Source organism: Nanorana parkeri, unplaced genomic scaffold, assembly GCF_000935625.1.
Source record: "Nanorana parkeri isolate BGI_ZX_2015 unplaced genomic scaffold, ASM93562v1 scaffold1525, whole genome shotgun sequence".
NCBI classification, from domain to species: domain Eukaryota; kingdom Metazoa; phylum Chordata; class Amphibia; order Anura; family Dicroglossidae; genus Nanorana; species Nanorana parkeri.
Genome location: NW_017307793.1, coordinates 113,544 through 130,912, shown reverse-complemented (window position 1 = coordinate 130,912; position 17,369 = coordinate 113,544). Strand labels below are relative to the sequence as shown.

The following is a 17,369-nucleotide window of genomic DNA, read 5'->3' as shown; positions in this document are numbered from 1 at the left end:
GAACATGCTCAGCATGTTCGGCCGACCCGAAGCCACCCGATGTACGGCTGATTTCAGCCGATATACGTACCAGCCTGAAGTGAATAGCCGAACAGCGTTCGGCTCACTTCGCTTTAGGTCGGTCATTCACTCGGCTGCCCACGGCAGCTTAGTGAATAGACCCCATAGTGTTTCTGTAACATGGAGATACGTTGTAGCAGCAAGAGCATTAGGGAAAGTGATATGAGACTTACTGAAGCTTATAAGGCTTGGTGCTTGGGTAAAGTATTGATGAATTAACATGACTGCTAGAATCAAATACATTTTTTTTATAAAAAAGGAGGATTTTTGGGCACAATAATTAATCTCTATAACTAAACAAGGGTCCTTTTTGCTTTCTTCCTTGCAACATATGCTCTAAAATAAAGGTGTATGTTAGATTGTGTGTGCTTCTTCTTGGTATTAAAATAGTTTTGTGTGTACTTAATGGTGTTTTAAATGTTTAATTTTCTTTTTCTGCAGTAACTATTACTTACTAATATTCTCATTCTGAATTATATAAATGCATTAAAACAGAGAAATGGGGTTATGTTCCCCCCTTTATCAGTGAGACAGTTCTCATACTGAGGTCGATTATTAACCAGATTGTGGCAAAAAATGTAATGCGCTCAAAATAAATGATGTCTTAAGAGACCCTGGCATTAAAAAAATAAACTACTACAGGGCTCTTAAGCCCTCCCATTATGGTCAAAACCTAGCTGATTCTGACAGGCAAAGCCAAGCTGCTAAGCCTCAAACCACACATTTATATTGGCCCATCAATATGATTGGTTTGACAGGCATCTTGGGTATGAGATTCTATGTTGTTTCAGGTAGATTATTTCTCTAAACTCTACCTATTAGCATTTGTACCTGAGAAGGCTTCATCAAATAGGGGAAGAAACACTAGTTGATCAACACCTGTACTGAACAACTTTTTAAGAAATTAGGCTCTTTAGGCTGAATCATCCTCTCATCTTGTCTGTTGGCTTGAGGGTTATCCAATAATAGTTTTACTTTACTCTGTGATTCAGTGATCCTAGGATATGATTAATATTAGTTAGCAGTTTTTTAAATTGAAGGTTCTTGGCACTGAAAACAATTTCATCTTTAATCATGAGCTTATCAGTCTGTCTAAATATGCAATGTATAGCTTCTTAGGTGCCCAAAGATACTAGATCTCCTAATTTGCCTGAAACAGTATAAAGTCTATGGAGAGTGCTTCATGACCACACATGGGTGTTAATAGTGAACAAGCAATCAAGCGAGTTAGAAGATTCTACTACTACCCCACAAATACTGTTTCCTCTGAGACAAGCTAGCTCTTGGACTACCTGCATGAAATTCCTCATCTTATTGCAATTGTGAGGGTCTGCTATTTGCCCACAGATGAGCTTTAAACTGTATAATAAAATGTTTATGAGTATAAGAATCCCCAAGCACCCACCATGAGAGAAATTCCAATACTCCATAATGCAGCCTTGAAGTTTTATATAGAAAACCCACACATTTTTAATAATTAATTTCTTAATATTATGTGGGTTTAATATGTAACACTTAATTTCTGCACTATTTATTATTAATATTTCTTGGTTTTGGGTAGCAGCTGTATATCATATATCGATAGGGTAAGCAAATAATTTTTGCTTGCTGTTTGATAAATAAGTGAAATGTTGCTAGCATTCAGAAATTGTTGCAATCATAGAAAAAGCACTTTGTTTGCAAGATATTAGTGCTGGGCAACCAAATTTCACACATTTTTATAGGTACATTTCTGAATGAGCTAAAGCTAAACCTGGCAATAGATATAAGTGAAATTGCAGTAAAATTGTCATTTTCTGATCATCAGAGAATTACCAGCAGTGTTTTATAACTTAAAATTATGTTTAATTATTAGGAATGCACCAATATTAATACTGGTATCTTGTACTCGCCCAAATGCTCCAATACTTATCCCGATACCAGAACTTCCGGTTAGAAGGAGATTTCCTCTGACCGGCAGTGCCATGAGGGAACATGGAGCTGGCTTCCTGGCCAATCAGGAAGCTGGGCTGCTGGTAATGAAGCTGGCACCATGCTGTTTGGCTAGCTCAATGCTGATTAGACAGGAAGCCCAACTTCCCAGCCAATCAGCATTGAGCCGGCTTCCTGAGCCAATCAGGAAGCCAGGCAGTGGGTAATGACTCCATGCTGATTGGCTTTGATGCTGGCTTCCTGGCCAAACAGCATGGGGCCGGCCAAACAGCATGGAGATGGCTTCTCTGCCTATTAGAAAGCAGGGTAGTGCGTAATGACCCACCTCCCAGCATCCCGATTGGCCAGGAAACAGGCTGGATACTGATTGGCTGGGATGCCGGCTTCCCGGCCAATCAGCACTGAGCCGGCCAAACACCCAGATCAATGTTGATTAGCAGGGTAGCATGCTTCCGGGCCAATAAGCATTGAGCCAGCCATCTTCCCGGGCAATCAAGAAGCCAGGCAGCAGGTAAGGACATGCTGCCCGGCTTCCTGATTGCCCGGGAAGCCAGCTCAATGCTACCATAAGTACCAGTATCGGTACTCAGTATTGGCGAGTACTGAAATATAAATATTGGTACTCATACTCGATACCAAAAAAACAATATTGGTGCATCCCTATCCATTGCATCCAATTTTCACTAACTTGTTAAGACTTTTTATAAAGCTCTGAATGCTAATTTTATTGGACAACTTTTTACCTAGTGATTTTGTTAATAAAGAGTTTGATCTGGTAGACATTCGTACAGTTCAGAAGTAATTTCCAAGATTGCTACTGTTTTCACCAAAAAACTAATTGTAGTCGTTCATGCAGGTTTGTCAGAAATCAGGATGTTTTAAATATGAATTTTGGTATACCAGGCAAAAACTAGAACTGTGGTACAAAGTTAACTTCTTGTACTGAAGTCTCTACATCAGCAAAGAACACATTTTATGCACTTAGAGTTGATGTAAAACCATTTTTTTTTTAGATAGAGTGGGTAAGGGATGAACACTTAACAATTTTTGTGCTGTCCGTGTCACTCGGGGAGAGTTCTCTTCTCTTTCTGTCCTGTGAGTGGCATTCCCTACTTAGAAATTTGTTCTAAACATAATTGGCTTACCTGGATCATTTACACTCCCCAGTTGATGATAAGTCTAACATTTTAGATTTCTCCTAACTTCCAGTCTTGGTGATAACGGTCAACAAGACAAATGGGGGTGTATGGGGTGGTAAATCTCCAGAGCAGGGACACAGACAGCAATAAAATCTTAACAAAAGTTCTAATCCTTCTCCATTCAATCAAAAACTGAAAGAAAAAGGTTTATCCTTTACATATACTTTAAGACAGAGGTCATACAAATGTCAGATCTCAACAAACACAAAAATATATCATTTTAGATTATGTGACATAATACATAATGTGTCTTAAAGTGGCATCTGGTCCCATGACTCTAATGTCATCCATCAATAAAATCCAGCATGGAAAGTGGGTACCCACATGTAATAACTACTATATTTGCACACACCAGATAATTCAAACACAGAGATCACGCCACCCACAAGTACCCACAATATATATTTACAATCTATTTAAAAAAATGATTTATTGGTTTTGGCCCTGTGACAGACCACATGGTACCCCAACTGCGTACCTCTGTCAGAATGCAGCTTCCTCCACACTGTAACTAGAAGATATTGAATATATAGCAAATGTTTAGCCCCTTAAACCTTAATGAAAGAATTGAGAGAGATAAAACAAATATGATCAATAATACAATGAAACAAATGGACAAAAAGACTGTAACAAGTTTCTTAAGAGTCTTAAGTCCTATAAGGGGCATAGGATGTCTTAAGCATAATGCCAGGGAAATTATGCAGCATATCCACTACACACAAAAATCTGGGATAATAGTTCAAAGGGGTACAAATACACAGTAATCCCTGCTTAGTCCCATGAACAGTCCCTCAAGTCTTAGTTCCATAAGCAAGGGTATCCTGGATAATCCCTGACCAGTAACGTACGCAGGCAAGGTAATATAACTCTCTTGGGTGAAATGTTCCTTGTAACCCCAAGATGTCTGAGGGGGGGGGTCTCCATAGTCCTGGGTCCATAGTTGCTGGGAACAAGGCTGGCCCCAAGGCCCCTCCAGAAGCCCAGGTCATGGTGGGTTCCATGACAGGCCCCACCATAACATTTTGGAATTTTTCAAGTGCAGAAATGTAATAAAACAATGCAACCTCTATGTATAAAGTACATGCCACCTCCTCAAATTTTAATTTAAAAACCACTGGTGTTACTCCCATGCTGCCGCACATCTTACAAGTTTTTTACATTTTCTGGACAGAATGTGAAATGTAATTATTTAATTAGGACTGTTGACCTAAACAGCCAGATGCACATATTATGCAGATCATGTGATAATCGGCAAATAATTTGCATTTGTAAGGATTTTTCTAGAGAAGTAGAGTGAACGTCTTGGAAAAAGGATCAGTAAATTGGTAGTTATTTAAAAAGAAACTGTTACTTTGCCTAATCAAAGCTAAGTAACAGTGTCTGTGTAAACCCCCAAACACTTTTATGGTATATTTACCAGTGTTACTCCATTAATTCCCTTTCTCCTATGAAGCAGCCACAAAAATACCAGGTGTTTGCTGGTGTCAGAGCCTAGAGGGAACGCTGACATAAGTCTTTCTGTCATGTGACAGGCCTAAGTACTACATCACAGGAGGAGCTTGCATGCTTTATATTTTCAGCCAGCTGTGACCGAGAATGGGCAATGTGCAGATGTCTCTTTTAGGCCCCAGTCTACTGATACGTATAATTTAAAACTGAAGGCAGCTGAAAATAAAGTAGTGAACAAACTAAAGACAAATGGCACATCACAAGAGAGCAAAGTGACTCCAAAGGTATGTTGTTTTAAAAAGAAAATTGCAAAGTAAAATAAGTATTGCTATGGTAGCAAATCTGTGGCTAATAACAGTTGAATAAACCTGGCAGAATGGCTGACAAGAATCAATGAAAAGAAACAATGAATAACAGCTATCCTTTAAAATAAAATATTAAGGAGGTGGGGAGTACATTCCCAAGAGTAGAAAGAGCTAGTATTAATGTGGAAAAAGTATTGTGAGGACCCTTATTACAAAGTTTGTAATGTGAGAAGTTTTGCCATACATAGAAACCTTTTGTAAAAGAAATTGTTGAAAAACCTTACTGTCAGAGTCAAAATTAAACTGAAATGTTGAAACTGTACAGATAGTACTATTGTTACTAAGTTTTTGTTTTACAAATAAGGGTGGCTATGTTTCTATTGCAAAAATATACATTAATATTGCTGTAAGAAATTGCTAAAAGAGAACCAAAGACTTCTCTCTTGCAATTGGAAAAGTACATGTACTGTTGTTACAGGGACAACACATAAGTTAATGGCAACTATAATTGAAGCCATCGATAACTGTGGAGTTAAAGTATCATTTCAGTAATGAAAAAGCCTTCCTGTGAGGAAAAAATAGCTTTTGTGTTTATTCCTGGGTCTAACATATTGCCTGAGTGAGTTGCACTGCTACAAAGGTACTTTTCCACTGCATTAGAAGGCATTTGCAAGTGTTGGGGCACAGCGTGGTATGCCCCTGACCAGAACCATATTTAGACATCATGCTGCACCAGGCACACATGATGGTGCACAGGCTACATGCCTTATATATAATTATATTAGTAAAAACTACTGCTAAAATGTGCAGCATGAGACAGCATGCTGTCTCATTTATTTAGAGAATTAACTTTCAACTGGACAGTCTACCAAATGAGTTAAAATAGTAATAATTTCACTTAGTCACATTCAGTTCTCTTACTAAATTTAGTCACAAATGTGCAGTGGTATTGAGAAGCTAGAAACACACGAAGGGAAAACGTCATCAGTTTTACATTCTGGGGATTAATGCTGTACCCTCTTAACTTGCCACTGTTGGTCCTTTTGCAATCCATGGCATATTGGTAATCCTAATTTTTTGTGTATTTGGTTATTTTTGGTCATTTTGGTTATTTGGTAATTATTTAAAATGCCAAAATAACATGTCCTTGTGAACATTCCGTCCTCTTGCTTTGGCTACTGTAGTGAACACCAAGTGGCACCATACAAGGTTTATGTGGTAATGAGTTGAGATTTATTTGTGAAGGGTGTTGGCAGAAGCTATATTAGTTCTTGTTAGGTGTTTATCTTTCCATTGAACATGAGTTTGACCTGAACCCAACCTTCCCATCCAAGTTTGGTTAATCAGCAAAATAAATTACCAGATCTGGCCAGTTTGTCCATGTGCCCAAACTTCCAGTTCATGCAGCCAGAAGGCATTCATTTAGCAGCAGTATTGCTACCAACACTAAATGACAACTGGTAAATGATAGGCTGACTATGCTGGATGGCATCATTGACCAATAGTGCATTATTCCCACATCCACTGGGCCAAGGATGTAGGGATGAGGTCCTTTGGGCTTTGCTTCCTACCACTACAAGGTGCCCTCCCAATATTGAGGACATGTGGCTTAATTTAGAAGAAGAGGAATAATGCTCACTGCTACCTTTTTCATGGCCAGCCATTGCTGGATAAATGTATGTTATGGATTTTGTGAGGGGCCCCACATTGTTTTTTCCTTAAAGGGACAGCACACTTTTGTTTCCAACAATGTCTACTGCCCTTTTAAGGAAAAACACTGTCCGGTCCCCCTAAGAATCCATACCAGATCTTTATCCAGTGGACCCCACACCAGTTTCACAAACAGAAGTAAGCTGGGGAAGAATATGTCATTTAGCAGAAGTAGGTTTTCTGAAATATCAGATTTGCTCCGTACCAGCCTGAAGTGAATAGCTGAACGGTGTTCGGCTCACTTCACTTCTGATCGGTCATTCACTCGGCTGCCCTCGGCAGCTTTGTGAATAGACCCCATTGTATTGGTGAACAACTTAACATGCAAGTTTAAGGCATGTTATTTAAAGGAACATGTTATTTAAAGAATTTGTGTATTTTTAATGTTATACTTTAAACTGCATTCAAATACCCTCAAATGCACCCCATGACAGTGCCAAGCTACTCTGGTTCACAGAGACAGTTGCGAAACTGCAGTACATGATTTACAAAGCAGATTGATGCACAGAGGGAGCAGGCTAATTAATGCGAATGCAGGGTGCCAAGAAAGAGAAGTGTAGGTACTCACAGAGGTGTGATGGTACAGGCAGCACAGGCAAGCTCATTGAAGAAAGTTTCTGTAGCTCTTTTGTATTATGCAGTGCACACAAAGATAAACACGAGGCAGTCTCTAGGAATAAACCACAGAACACACTTCAAAGGGGACATTAAAAATCAATACAGGTATATAATTGGGACACATGGATCCTACAGAAGCAGGATGCAAGCTTCAACAAGCACAGGTGGTCCAACAGCCAGTGTAAAGACACATTGGTCAAATGCAAAGCAGCAGATGCAATAGCCCTTTAAGACAGAGCTAGAGAGTTGATTGGCTACAGGTCTTGCAAACTGCAATTGGCTGAAAGCTAAGTACATCAAACAATACTCTTCTGATATTAAGTGCAACGTTGAATAGGCACTGAAGCACCCCAGGGCGTACCTTATACTATTTATATATGTATATCCACATGCATCTTTTCAATAATTAGCCGTGAGCAGTCAATATATGTGATGTATACATGTTTGTTTGTCTTTTGATACGTATGCCTTTTAAAAATATTTAGAAATACATTCATTTTTATGCTAAATTGTTCTGCACTTTGTATTAATGGTGGGATCCCCTAAAGGGGAACATTTGTGGTTTCACATCAAACAATGCACAAGAAATGTGACAAAAACAAAGGTAAGGGAAAGGGGATCCTCTGTAATACTCACAGAAGGTGTGCAGGCTCATGACAGAAAGTGCATAGATGACACTACTGGAATCCTTGAGAGATGAAAGAAAATAGTGATTTAACTCTAAAGCACCAAACGAAAAATTAAGATATGAGTAATAGGTAGACAGGTATTTTAATTCACTTTGCAATCCCATTTGTTGAAAAAAATAACTTGTACCTATTGGTGACTTTGGATATCATTCTTTAGACCCTCTCAAAAAATACAGTGAAAAAAAACACAGGGGTCTATTCACTAAGCTGCAACCGATTGACTGACCGACCCGAAGCGAAGGGAGCCAAACGCTGTTCACTTCAGGCTTCTATGGCTGACTCCAGCAGTGTATCGGCTGAAATCAGCCGTACATTAAGGGGCGTTGGATCGGCTAAGCCGAACCTCCGGCAGGCTACTTGCTGCTGTTCGGCCTATTCTCATAGATGCCGAACAGCAGTGAGTGAATAGCCGAATGCCGCTGAGCAGCATTTGGCTCGGCTGGTTTGTTCTGTACCTCTGTGGTACCGAGCAGAAAAGAAAAACAGTTAAAAAAAGTAGTAAAAAATTAAATTGTAAACAATTGGGCGGAGCTAGCAGTGAAAGCTAGATCCGCCCAACTGTTTTCTATTGGCCGGGCGGTTCTACTGCCGTCAGAATAAAAAAAATCACCATAGGAATGCATAGCTAGATTCCTATTGGCTATTTCAATTTAGCAATAGCAAGTAGCTATTGCACCCGCCCTCTGCTGTCAATCACCAGAGGGGGACCTGATGGAGAACTGCAGGTCCCCCTCTGCTGATTGACAGCAGCAGTGGGTGGGTGCAGTAGCTAGTTTGCTATTGGCTATTGCAAATTGAAATAGCCAATAGGAATCTAGCTATGCATTCCTATGGTGATTTTTTTGTTTTATTCTAAAGGCAGCCAACAGCTCCGATGTCAGAAGAAAAAAAAGGGAAAGGTTTACTCTGCTCGATTGAGCAGAATTAAACTCTCTGGGAGAAAGTGTTTCTCTCCCGGGCGGCCGGTAGTCACATTAGACTCCCAGAACATCCGGGAGAGTAATGACAGATGGCGTTCCTGGTTACCAGGTAAACAGGAACGCCATCTGTCATTACATACTGAGAACACGGAGAGGCCGCTGTGATATCATAGCGGCCCAGCCGGGTTCTCAGTGTGTAATGACAGCGTCCCTGGTAATCTGGTAACCAGGGACGCTGATCTCTCTGCAAGTGGCCAGAGCCAGCCGTGAGATGATGATGGCTCCACCCAGTTGTCAGAAGCAGGCTGTCGGCCGGCCAATGGCCGGCCATTCGGCCAGCTTCGGCTTTCACTGTGCCTCAGTCAAGCCGAGGCATATGCCTTCGGCTCGACTGAGCCGCTCGGCCAACTTTGAGAGCTGTACGGGCTATAGTGAATAGCGTTCGGTTCTACTGAACGAAAAGGGTCCTGAGGCCGAAGGATCAGCCGAAGCTACGGCTAGATACTTCGGCAGCTTAGCGAATAGACCCCACAGTTTTTTTTTATATCGACATGAGGATTTTACATCAATTTTGAACATCTCTTAGAATCATAGTATTACCTATCATAGGCTTTCTGACTGCACTCTAGACAAAATATCTTAAAGAGACTTACATGAATTGTCAGAAACTAGTCAAGCTTTTAATCATCAAACTAGAGTAATTATCCTTTTTAGGATATCCACACAACACAAAAAACAAATATCAGTAGCAAAAGAGAATTTCATGCCTGGGTGAAAGCAAGATATTTTTTTCCATGCTCAACTAAAAATCTTCAAGCCTCATGTAAATAAATGTGCCATTTAATTTCCAGACTAGTAAGTCTGTCATGGCTACCCTTGGATAACTAAAAAAACTACATTTTGAAAAAATAAATTGCTAACTTAAAAAACAAGAGTGACTGTAATTAAACAAATCACCTATAAGATAGATGCATTGCACAGCTACCGGCATTCATATTTTGGGTCATTTAAATAATTTTAAAACTATGATAATACAGTTACCTCAGTTGTCTCAATTCATTAAATTAGTCCACAATATCAGATTATACGAATGTTTCTGCTAATGCATAAAAAAGTAACAGGTACAGGTACAAAATGGTGAAGTAAATAAATTAGGGTTGACAGCGAGGACAGAGAAAGTGAATTGGTTTAGTAAGACATACATTATCACTGAGATATTTTTTTTTTAAATTTACTGGTTGCTCCTACATTTAATGTAGAACTTAAAGCTGAACTCCAAGTATGAATAATTATATTTACTTATATCGGTCCAGCTTGGCCCAATTTAAATATATACAGTATATATTATACCTGGCAGAGCCATGGGGATTTTATAAAACACTGTAGTAGCCACAGCTACTACAGTGCTTTATACTGGTCTTCCAGGTCCTGTATAGCCACTGCCTTGAGTGACTTCCCCTAGTCGCCAGGGTCACTCGCTTGGCATAGTGGCAATTTAGCAAATACCTAGTGGGTTATTCACAAAAGGGTGAAGAGTTTGGAGAGGACAGGAGATGTGAACAATATAGGACAACATGGGTGAACTGGAAAGTGAGCTGAATTGGAGAATTTTTCCAAATCAGCTATTTTGACCTCGATTGTTCACTTCTCCTGCCTTCTCCAAACTCTTCAAACTTTTGTGAATAACCCTGCTAGTATTTTTATGAATAAATACCATTGTCTGGACAAAGGGCGTAAATGTTGCTGCACTTTTTGTAATCACATTGTTTTTACTTTTGTGGAGATATGTATTAACGCATGGTGTAAATCTAACTGTGCCATATTTTATTATTTCCAGGTACATCTGTGATTCAAGTGACAGCCATAGATGCTGACGATCCTGCCTATGGTAACAGTGCCAAAATTGTTTACAGCATTATTCAAGGACAGCCATATTTCTCAATTGATCCTGATACAGGTACAGGAAAAAAATATATATATATACACAGTATATATGGGTGTATAATAAAAATGGACAAGTTGCAGGAACTCAAGAAAATAAATCTGCTAAATTTGAACATAGCACCAAACCCCACTGAAGTCTATAGGAGTTGAATCTTGTTTTTTTTTCTGGCTTTTATCAAGGTATATTTGCTAGCTTTTGGAAAAATGGCATAAGAACTGCCATGAAGGACATATATCAAAGCAAAAAATGTTTTAAAACATTCAGTGGGAATAAGGTCTTTTATTGCTTCTTAAAGGGCAACGTTGAAAATACACAAATCCTTCGAGAACAACTCCAGAAAAAGTTTTAACCTCTTGCCGTCCGCCCGTAGTTAATTCATTTCAGTACAGCGCTGCATGACGGAATAAATGTCAGTTAAAGTACCGCAGTGCTGAATACTGAAAAATGGCCTGGATGGGAAGGGGGTTTAACACCGCGGATGTCAACTGGTTAATTAAGCCTTGCAGTGGGGCTACCCCTGCACTGCAAGCATTAACGGCTTGTTTTGTCATATACTCACCCCAACCTCGGAGCTAACTGTCTTTCACAGCACTCCCTCCAGCCTCTCTCCTTCTATGCTGCAATGATGGTATGTCCCTCAGTGTCTCATTGGAAATGAGGAAACTGAGGGACATACCATCATTGCAGCATAGGAGGAGAAAGGCTGGAAGGAGTGCTGTGACAGCCAGTAAGCTCCGAGGTAGGGTGAATATAGCTTTTTATTTTAGTCCCTAGATGAAAATGAGCAGTTAATCCTTGCAGTGCAGGGGTATCCCTACTGCAAGGGTTAATTAAAATTTTGCCTAGAGTTCTGCATTAGAATACCATGCTTTGGGGATGCTTTAAACCTGCACGTGAAGCTGACTTTTTTTACAAGCAACAACCAGGAATCTGTTATCTAGCATTGCCATCACTACAGACAATAAAGGACAGAGTCCCACTGGCTTGTTTTCAAATGAATGGGACAGGGATCCTGGGTGACATCATTAGTCAAATATGGTCATGAACATTTTTGGTCAAAGACATCATCGAGCATGCTTGGTCTGTTTTTTTTTTTTTACATTTTACAACTAGTCTGGAATCTATCATTTGCTTATGTAGTGTGTTAACATCACTAGGCTTAGCAAGTTGTTCTGTTGGTGGGTCTACATAAAAAATGTTTTGTTTTTATTTCCTTAACACATGATTATGTATTCAAGGTGTTCCTAGCTCTAACTGATTAACTAACCTATGTGACATTCCTCACGCTTTTAGTAAGTAGGAGTGTATGCTGTAGTATAATGAAAGAAAGATCTGTTAAAACATAATTTTTAACATATCAGGTGGAGCTTAAGTAAAAAATATTTTTTTCAACCAACTAAAATGTCATAGATGTAGTATTGTCTATAGATGTAGATGTAGGTTTGTCTATAGATATAGATGTAGGTTTGCCTTAAAGTGGACCTTTACCCCTTTCACTAAAAATTACTTTAGCATGCAGCTCCGCATGCTAATTTAAAATCATGTTGCATTCATTAGTTAAACAAACTTGTTTCACATTTACTTACAAATAGAGTTTATTTATTTCCTGGTCCACTTCTGATGGGAGACTGACCGTGTGAGGAGGCTTCCCTTGCACCTTGTGTCCTGAGGCCTCTTGAAGTGGAGACAGAGACCTGGTGGACAGCTAGTGGCACGGGTGCCAGTGGTGTTGAAACCGTGCAAGCAGAAGGTTGCTTCTGTAGCTGAGCAGGGGTAATCCGGAAATCAGGGTCAAAACAAGCCAAGGTCAAACCAGGAGAGTGTAGACGGTACAGAGTAGTCGAGGTAAGGTATCGGGTCAAAATCCAGGAGACAGGCAGTTCGCCGGAACAGGTAATCGCAGGCTCAGCACCCCCTCGGTTCTCCTGAACCGAAGGGGTCCTGGTGCCGAAGCTAGCCGAAGGATCGGCCGAAGCTACGGCCAGATCCTTTGGCAGCTTTGTGAATAGACCCCTAAGTGCACACCTTCCAGTGTGTCACTTTCGGTGTGCCACTTCCGGTGTGTCACTTCCGGTGCGTCATTTGATGCATTTTCCTACGCGTCATGCGCATGCGCCAACGTGTTCTACGAACATTAGTTAACATGGTCAATGTGAGAAGAATGGGGAGAAAAAGAGAAATAAGGTATGCAAAGAATACAAAGTCTGCAATTATCTAGAAGCATCTGTTTGTAAATTGTCATTACTAAACATTTCTAAAGGTGCATTTTTTGTTATTTGAAATATATGGGTAAAGTTCCTCTTTAAGGAATTGTGCAGTTATATAAACCAAAACAATACATATCAAACAATGTTGTTATTTTTCATGTGTGTATGTATGTACAAAATGTGCAATATGCTTTATTAATATCCATCAATGAAATTGTAATGGAGCACTAAGGAATGAGAAAAGCTGACGTGTTTATGATTATAATGCAATATGATGCAAATAATAAAAAAGTTATTTATTTTAAATTTGTTAAACCTTTCAGCAGTTAACTTGTTTTGTGTGTTTACTGTTATACAGAGATTAAACAATCTGATTATTAAATGTTGCAGCACCTGCTTAGTGGCATGGTGTTGTGTTTGTAAAAATGCAGGAATCATCTCCAGTGTGCATTTGCTGACAATGTTTTCACATCTGCAGCGTATTCCATATGAAAATATTTTGAAACAGTGTTTTTCCCCTGGTTTTGCAGGCATAATCAAAACTGCTCTACCAGACATGAGCAGGGAGAACAGGGAACATTACCAAGTGGTTATTCAGGCCAAAGATATGGGCGGCCAGATGGGAGGATTATCTGGGACCACCACGGTGAACATCACACTGACTGATGTCAATGACAATCCGCCTAGATTCCCACAGAGTAAGATGCATTTAATACTTGTGCTGTGTTTAAAACCCTGTTTAAATTTGGTCATTTAACAGATACCATCTGTGATGCGCTTTCATAAATACTGAGCTACTGCAGAGCCTGCTTATAGCTTTATGCTAGATAAAGGAAAGCAGTAGCCTGTTTTTAATAGATATTTTTTGCTTCCGTTTATTGCAAAATAGTAAAACAAAATTAAAACCATCCATTTTTACAATACAGACCTTTTACACACTGTATTTTACTTAATGTTTGCAGGCAGATGTTACTTAATGTTTGCTTGCTAATGTTAAATAGGATTATTAATATCATATTTTATTTATGACAACACAAACTACGTTTCAATTCTTTATAATGAGAGACATTTCACGATATGGGAAATGTCAGTAGTCTTTAAAAGTAACATCAAGTGGGAGAAGCAATGAAATTTGCATCAGATATAGTTCTGTTTTCTGTATTTCCTGTGTTTCTATATTTCTGAGTTCTAAAGTTCCAATTAAAATACTATCAGTTTTGATTTTTTTTTCTTTTATCTTTTTATGCTTGTTATTATCACTGGTAAATCGAGGTAAGAGGTGTTGAATCATTTTAGCCACTTGGCATTGGAGCAAAATTATAATGAAAATATTTTCTCTTTATCCTGCTTTTCTAAACAAAACTCTGACCCTTATGAGTTTCACACTTTTTATTTTCCATCTTGCTTGCTTTCTCAAGCTTGAGAAAGCCTTTTAACTGATCCACCTCTCGCAATCACAGGGCTTCAGGCAGGAACCGATCCCTGTGAGCGAACAAAACTGTTTTGTGCATCTGCCCCCATTCGCACATACCATCCGTCTCTCCTCCACACAGCCTCACTGTGTCCTCAGTAGCTGTCTCTCCCTCCCACCAAACAGACCGGAGATGTTTCCCACACAGTTGTCAGTTGTCACTGCACCCGGGCTCCACATGCTGCAGCCTGTTGTGTCCATAGTCTCGGTTACTGTTTCCCTCCACTGCAATCTCCACTTCACCGCAGGACCTTCCCTTGGATCCTGACTTTCCCCACACTGATCTATGTGTCTCTCTCTCCCGCCTCCTCACCCTCTGTCATCTGGATGCCAGAACTCCGTTTCCCCCTCCCCCCTCCTCCACTGACCAGGACACAGAATGTTTCACAAGGCATTATAGACCCCCGTTCATCCAGTAATTAGGACGCCGTCCTCTCCAAGCGGCTGTCACTTGGCTCTCATTCCCCCGCAACCCCCCTCCTTGTTGCCAAGCCACAGGACGCTTCCCCATACTGCAGTTCCCCAGCGTCCACATAACTGTCTCTCCTCCGTTAGAAACCCCCCGCCTTCTCTTCACCTCTTCGTCAAAATCATAGGAGCCTCTGAACATCCACCAGGCACCAGCAGCCACCTTTCCCCGGCTTCATCCCTCCCCCTACCACCACACAGGAGGCTTCAGCACCAACACCTCCAACAGCAACCCCCATTGCTCTTATTCTTTAATCCATTAACCCATTCATCACCTCCCTTGGCACTCTCCCCGGACAATATCCACAAAGCAAGTGTACAGCTTCTAGCACATCACCTGGCTCCACGCCCATGTCAAAGATTCTCCCCCACCATAATATCCTTAGAGTACCTGTCTAAAAACCAACCAGGATATAAAGTTCAACCAACCTACAATGAAGATTAAAGCTACTCCAGAAAAATTGTCTTCCATTCTTCGTCGCTGATATCGCTACACACCAAACCCACTGGTGAGTTTAGAAAGCACTTATCTTCCATAAATTTGCACGGTCTCTGACCACCTTGCATTTTTTTCCTCTTCTCCATGCCCTTCTGGATGTACCACCCCCCAAAAAAACTCAAAAAAACCTCTTCAAAGGATCCACCTCTTCCCACTGAACACCCACCTGTCACCCCAACCAGACCTCACGACACCACTAGGAGGTCATCACCTGTGTACCCATTCATCCCATCACACGTGAGTGTCCATCGCCCATTTCAAACCATCTTCACCCTTTTCACCTGATCCACTGTTTTTTTCCACGGTCTATGCACCTCCATAAAGTCTGCGCCAGTCACTTGCGCTCCCTTTCTTTCCGTTCAGCATCACACTTTTAACCTATTAGTCTCCTTTTTCTAACTTTCTAATCCATGTCACCATGTGAGTATCAGGACTTTCATCTGCTAAACAAGTCTTACTTCTCCTCTTTCATATTCAAACTATCCAGCAATCTAAACCAGACTTTCTGTACATTTAACTCACCTCTCTGCCTCCCTCTATCTAAATCATGCATATCATCTGAAAAATTCACCACAAAAGCTCCTCCTCAAACTTGCATCATTTCTGATGTGACACTAAACTCAGGAGTTAACTCTTAAAAATACACCCAAGGACCTTAACTATTAGCAAAAATGTAACTTATGTATGTATCACTCAGCTTCAGATCCTTAAAGCATCTCTAAATTGGTGATGACACTGTCATTCCTTCTGGAGGGTGGCTACTTTTGGATATGGACAGGATGTGGTGGTGAGTCTTTAATTCCCATTAATGTGGGGACAGGGAACATTGCAAGTGTGTGCTGTAAAGTAGCCACCTCTCCAAGTTCCCTCCCATGATAGACTTCAATCTCACGTTTACTTAGGTAATTTGTATTGAGATTGTAGTCCATCACAGGAGTGATCTGGGAGAGGTGGCTACTTCAAAACATACACAGGGACCATGGGGCACAAAAGTAGCCATCCTCCAGAAGAAAGCAAATACAATACAATACAAATTCAGAGATGATTTGAGGATCTATAGCAGAGTGATTCACAAATAAGCTACATCTGAATACATTTTTAAGATTGAACGCCTTAGTTTAGTGTCACTTTAACAAAATAAATTGCACCATACCACCTGTTTACTTCATGCTATTCCTTACCATTTTATTTATCTTTTCCTCTTATTCCTTATTCTTTTTAAATCTCTCAAAAACATACCTTTTCTACTTCTATTTCAATTTCTCATTTTATGAAGACATCTCAAACATTTCTAGTTATTTATGTCCTCCGGGGGACAAAGTGCAAGTAGCATGGTCTGACAGTGTTCATTCCTCCCTACACCGCTGTCCAACCATGCTGTTTACAAGGAGATGAAGATATATTTAGTTGTGACTGATGGTGGTTGTCTTGGGCAAAAGGTTGCAAGCAATGCATTTTAAAGGTCCCTCTACCTCTGTCAAGACACTACCCACTTTTGAGTAATGGGGTTGCCAAGCAATGCATTTTGGGGGCTCCTCCCCCCTCAAAATGCATTGCCTAGCAACCCCTTTATGCAGAAATGGATGCTTGTACCATTGTAGAGCCACGAGGATGCTACTGTGTACCAACCACCGGCAGGTCCTTCTCTTTACTTGTTGAGAGTATGTTGAAGTTCTCTTCCCCACATGTAGTACTGCGACTGGACATGGATTGCTGAAGCTATGATCTACTTCCAGGCTTCTTACATGTGCCATTTCCAAATGAGAATTTTATTTTTTAATAGAACAGTTTACTGAAACAAGCAGTAGGTAAAGAACAAAGAATGACATGTCAGAAGCATACAGCAGTGTTACTGAATACAAATTTGCATTTTGTTGTTTTATATAACAAAAACCAG

At 40.2% G+C, this 17,369-nt stretch overlaps 1 protein-coding gene across 1 annotated transcript in view; it reads left to right on the top strand.

The window, feature by feature from the left end:
• LOC108798615 (cadherin-9-like) overlaps positions 1 to 17,369 on the top strand; it is a 165,425-nt gene that overhangs the window by 103,435 nt on the left and 44,621 nt on the right. Inside the window, exons 5-6 of the mRNA XM_018570377.1 lie at positions 10,720 to 10,839; positions 13,565 to 13,732. Of these exons, the coding sequence (XP_018425879.1) occupies positions 10,720 to 10,839; positions 13,565 to 13,732 (288 nt within the window). The remainder of the gene's footprint in view (positions 1 to 10,719; positions 10,840 to 13,564; positions 13,733 to 17,369) is intronic.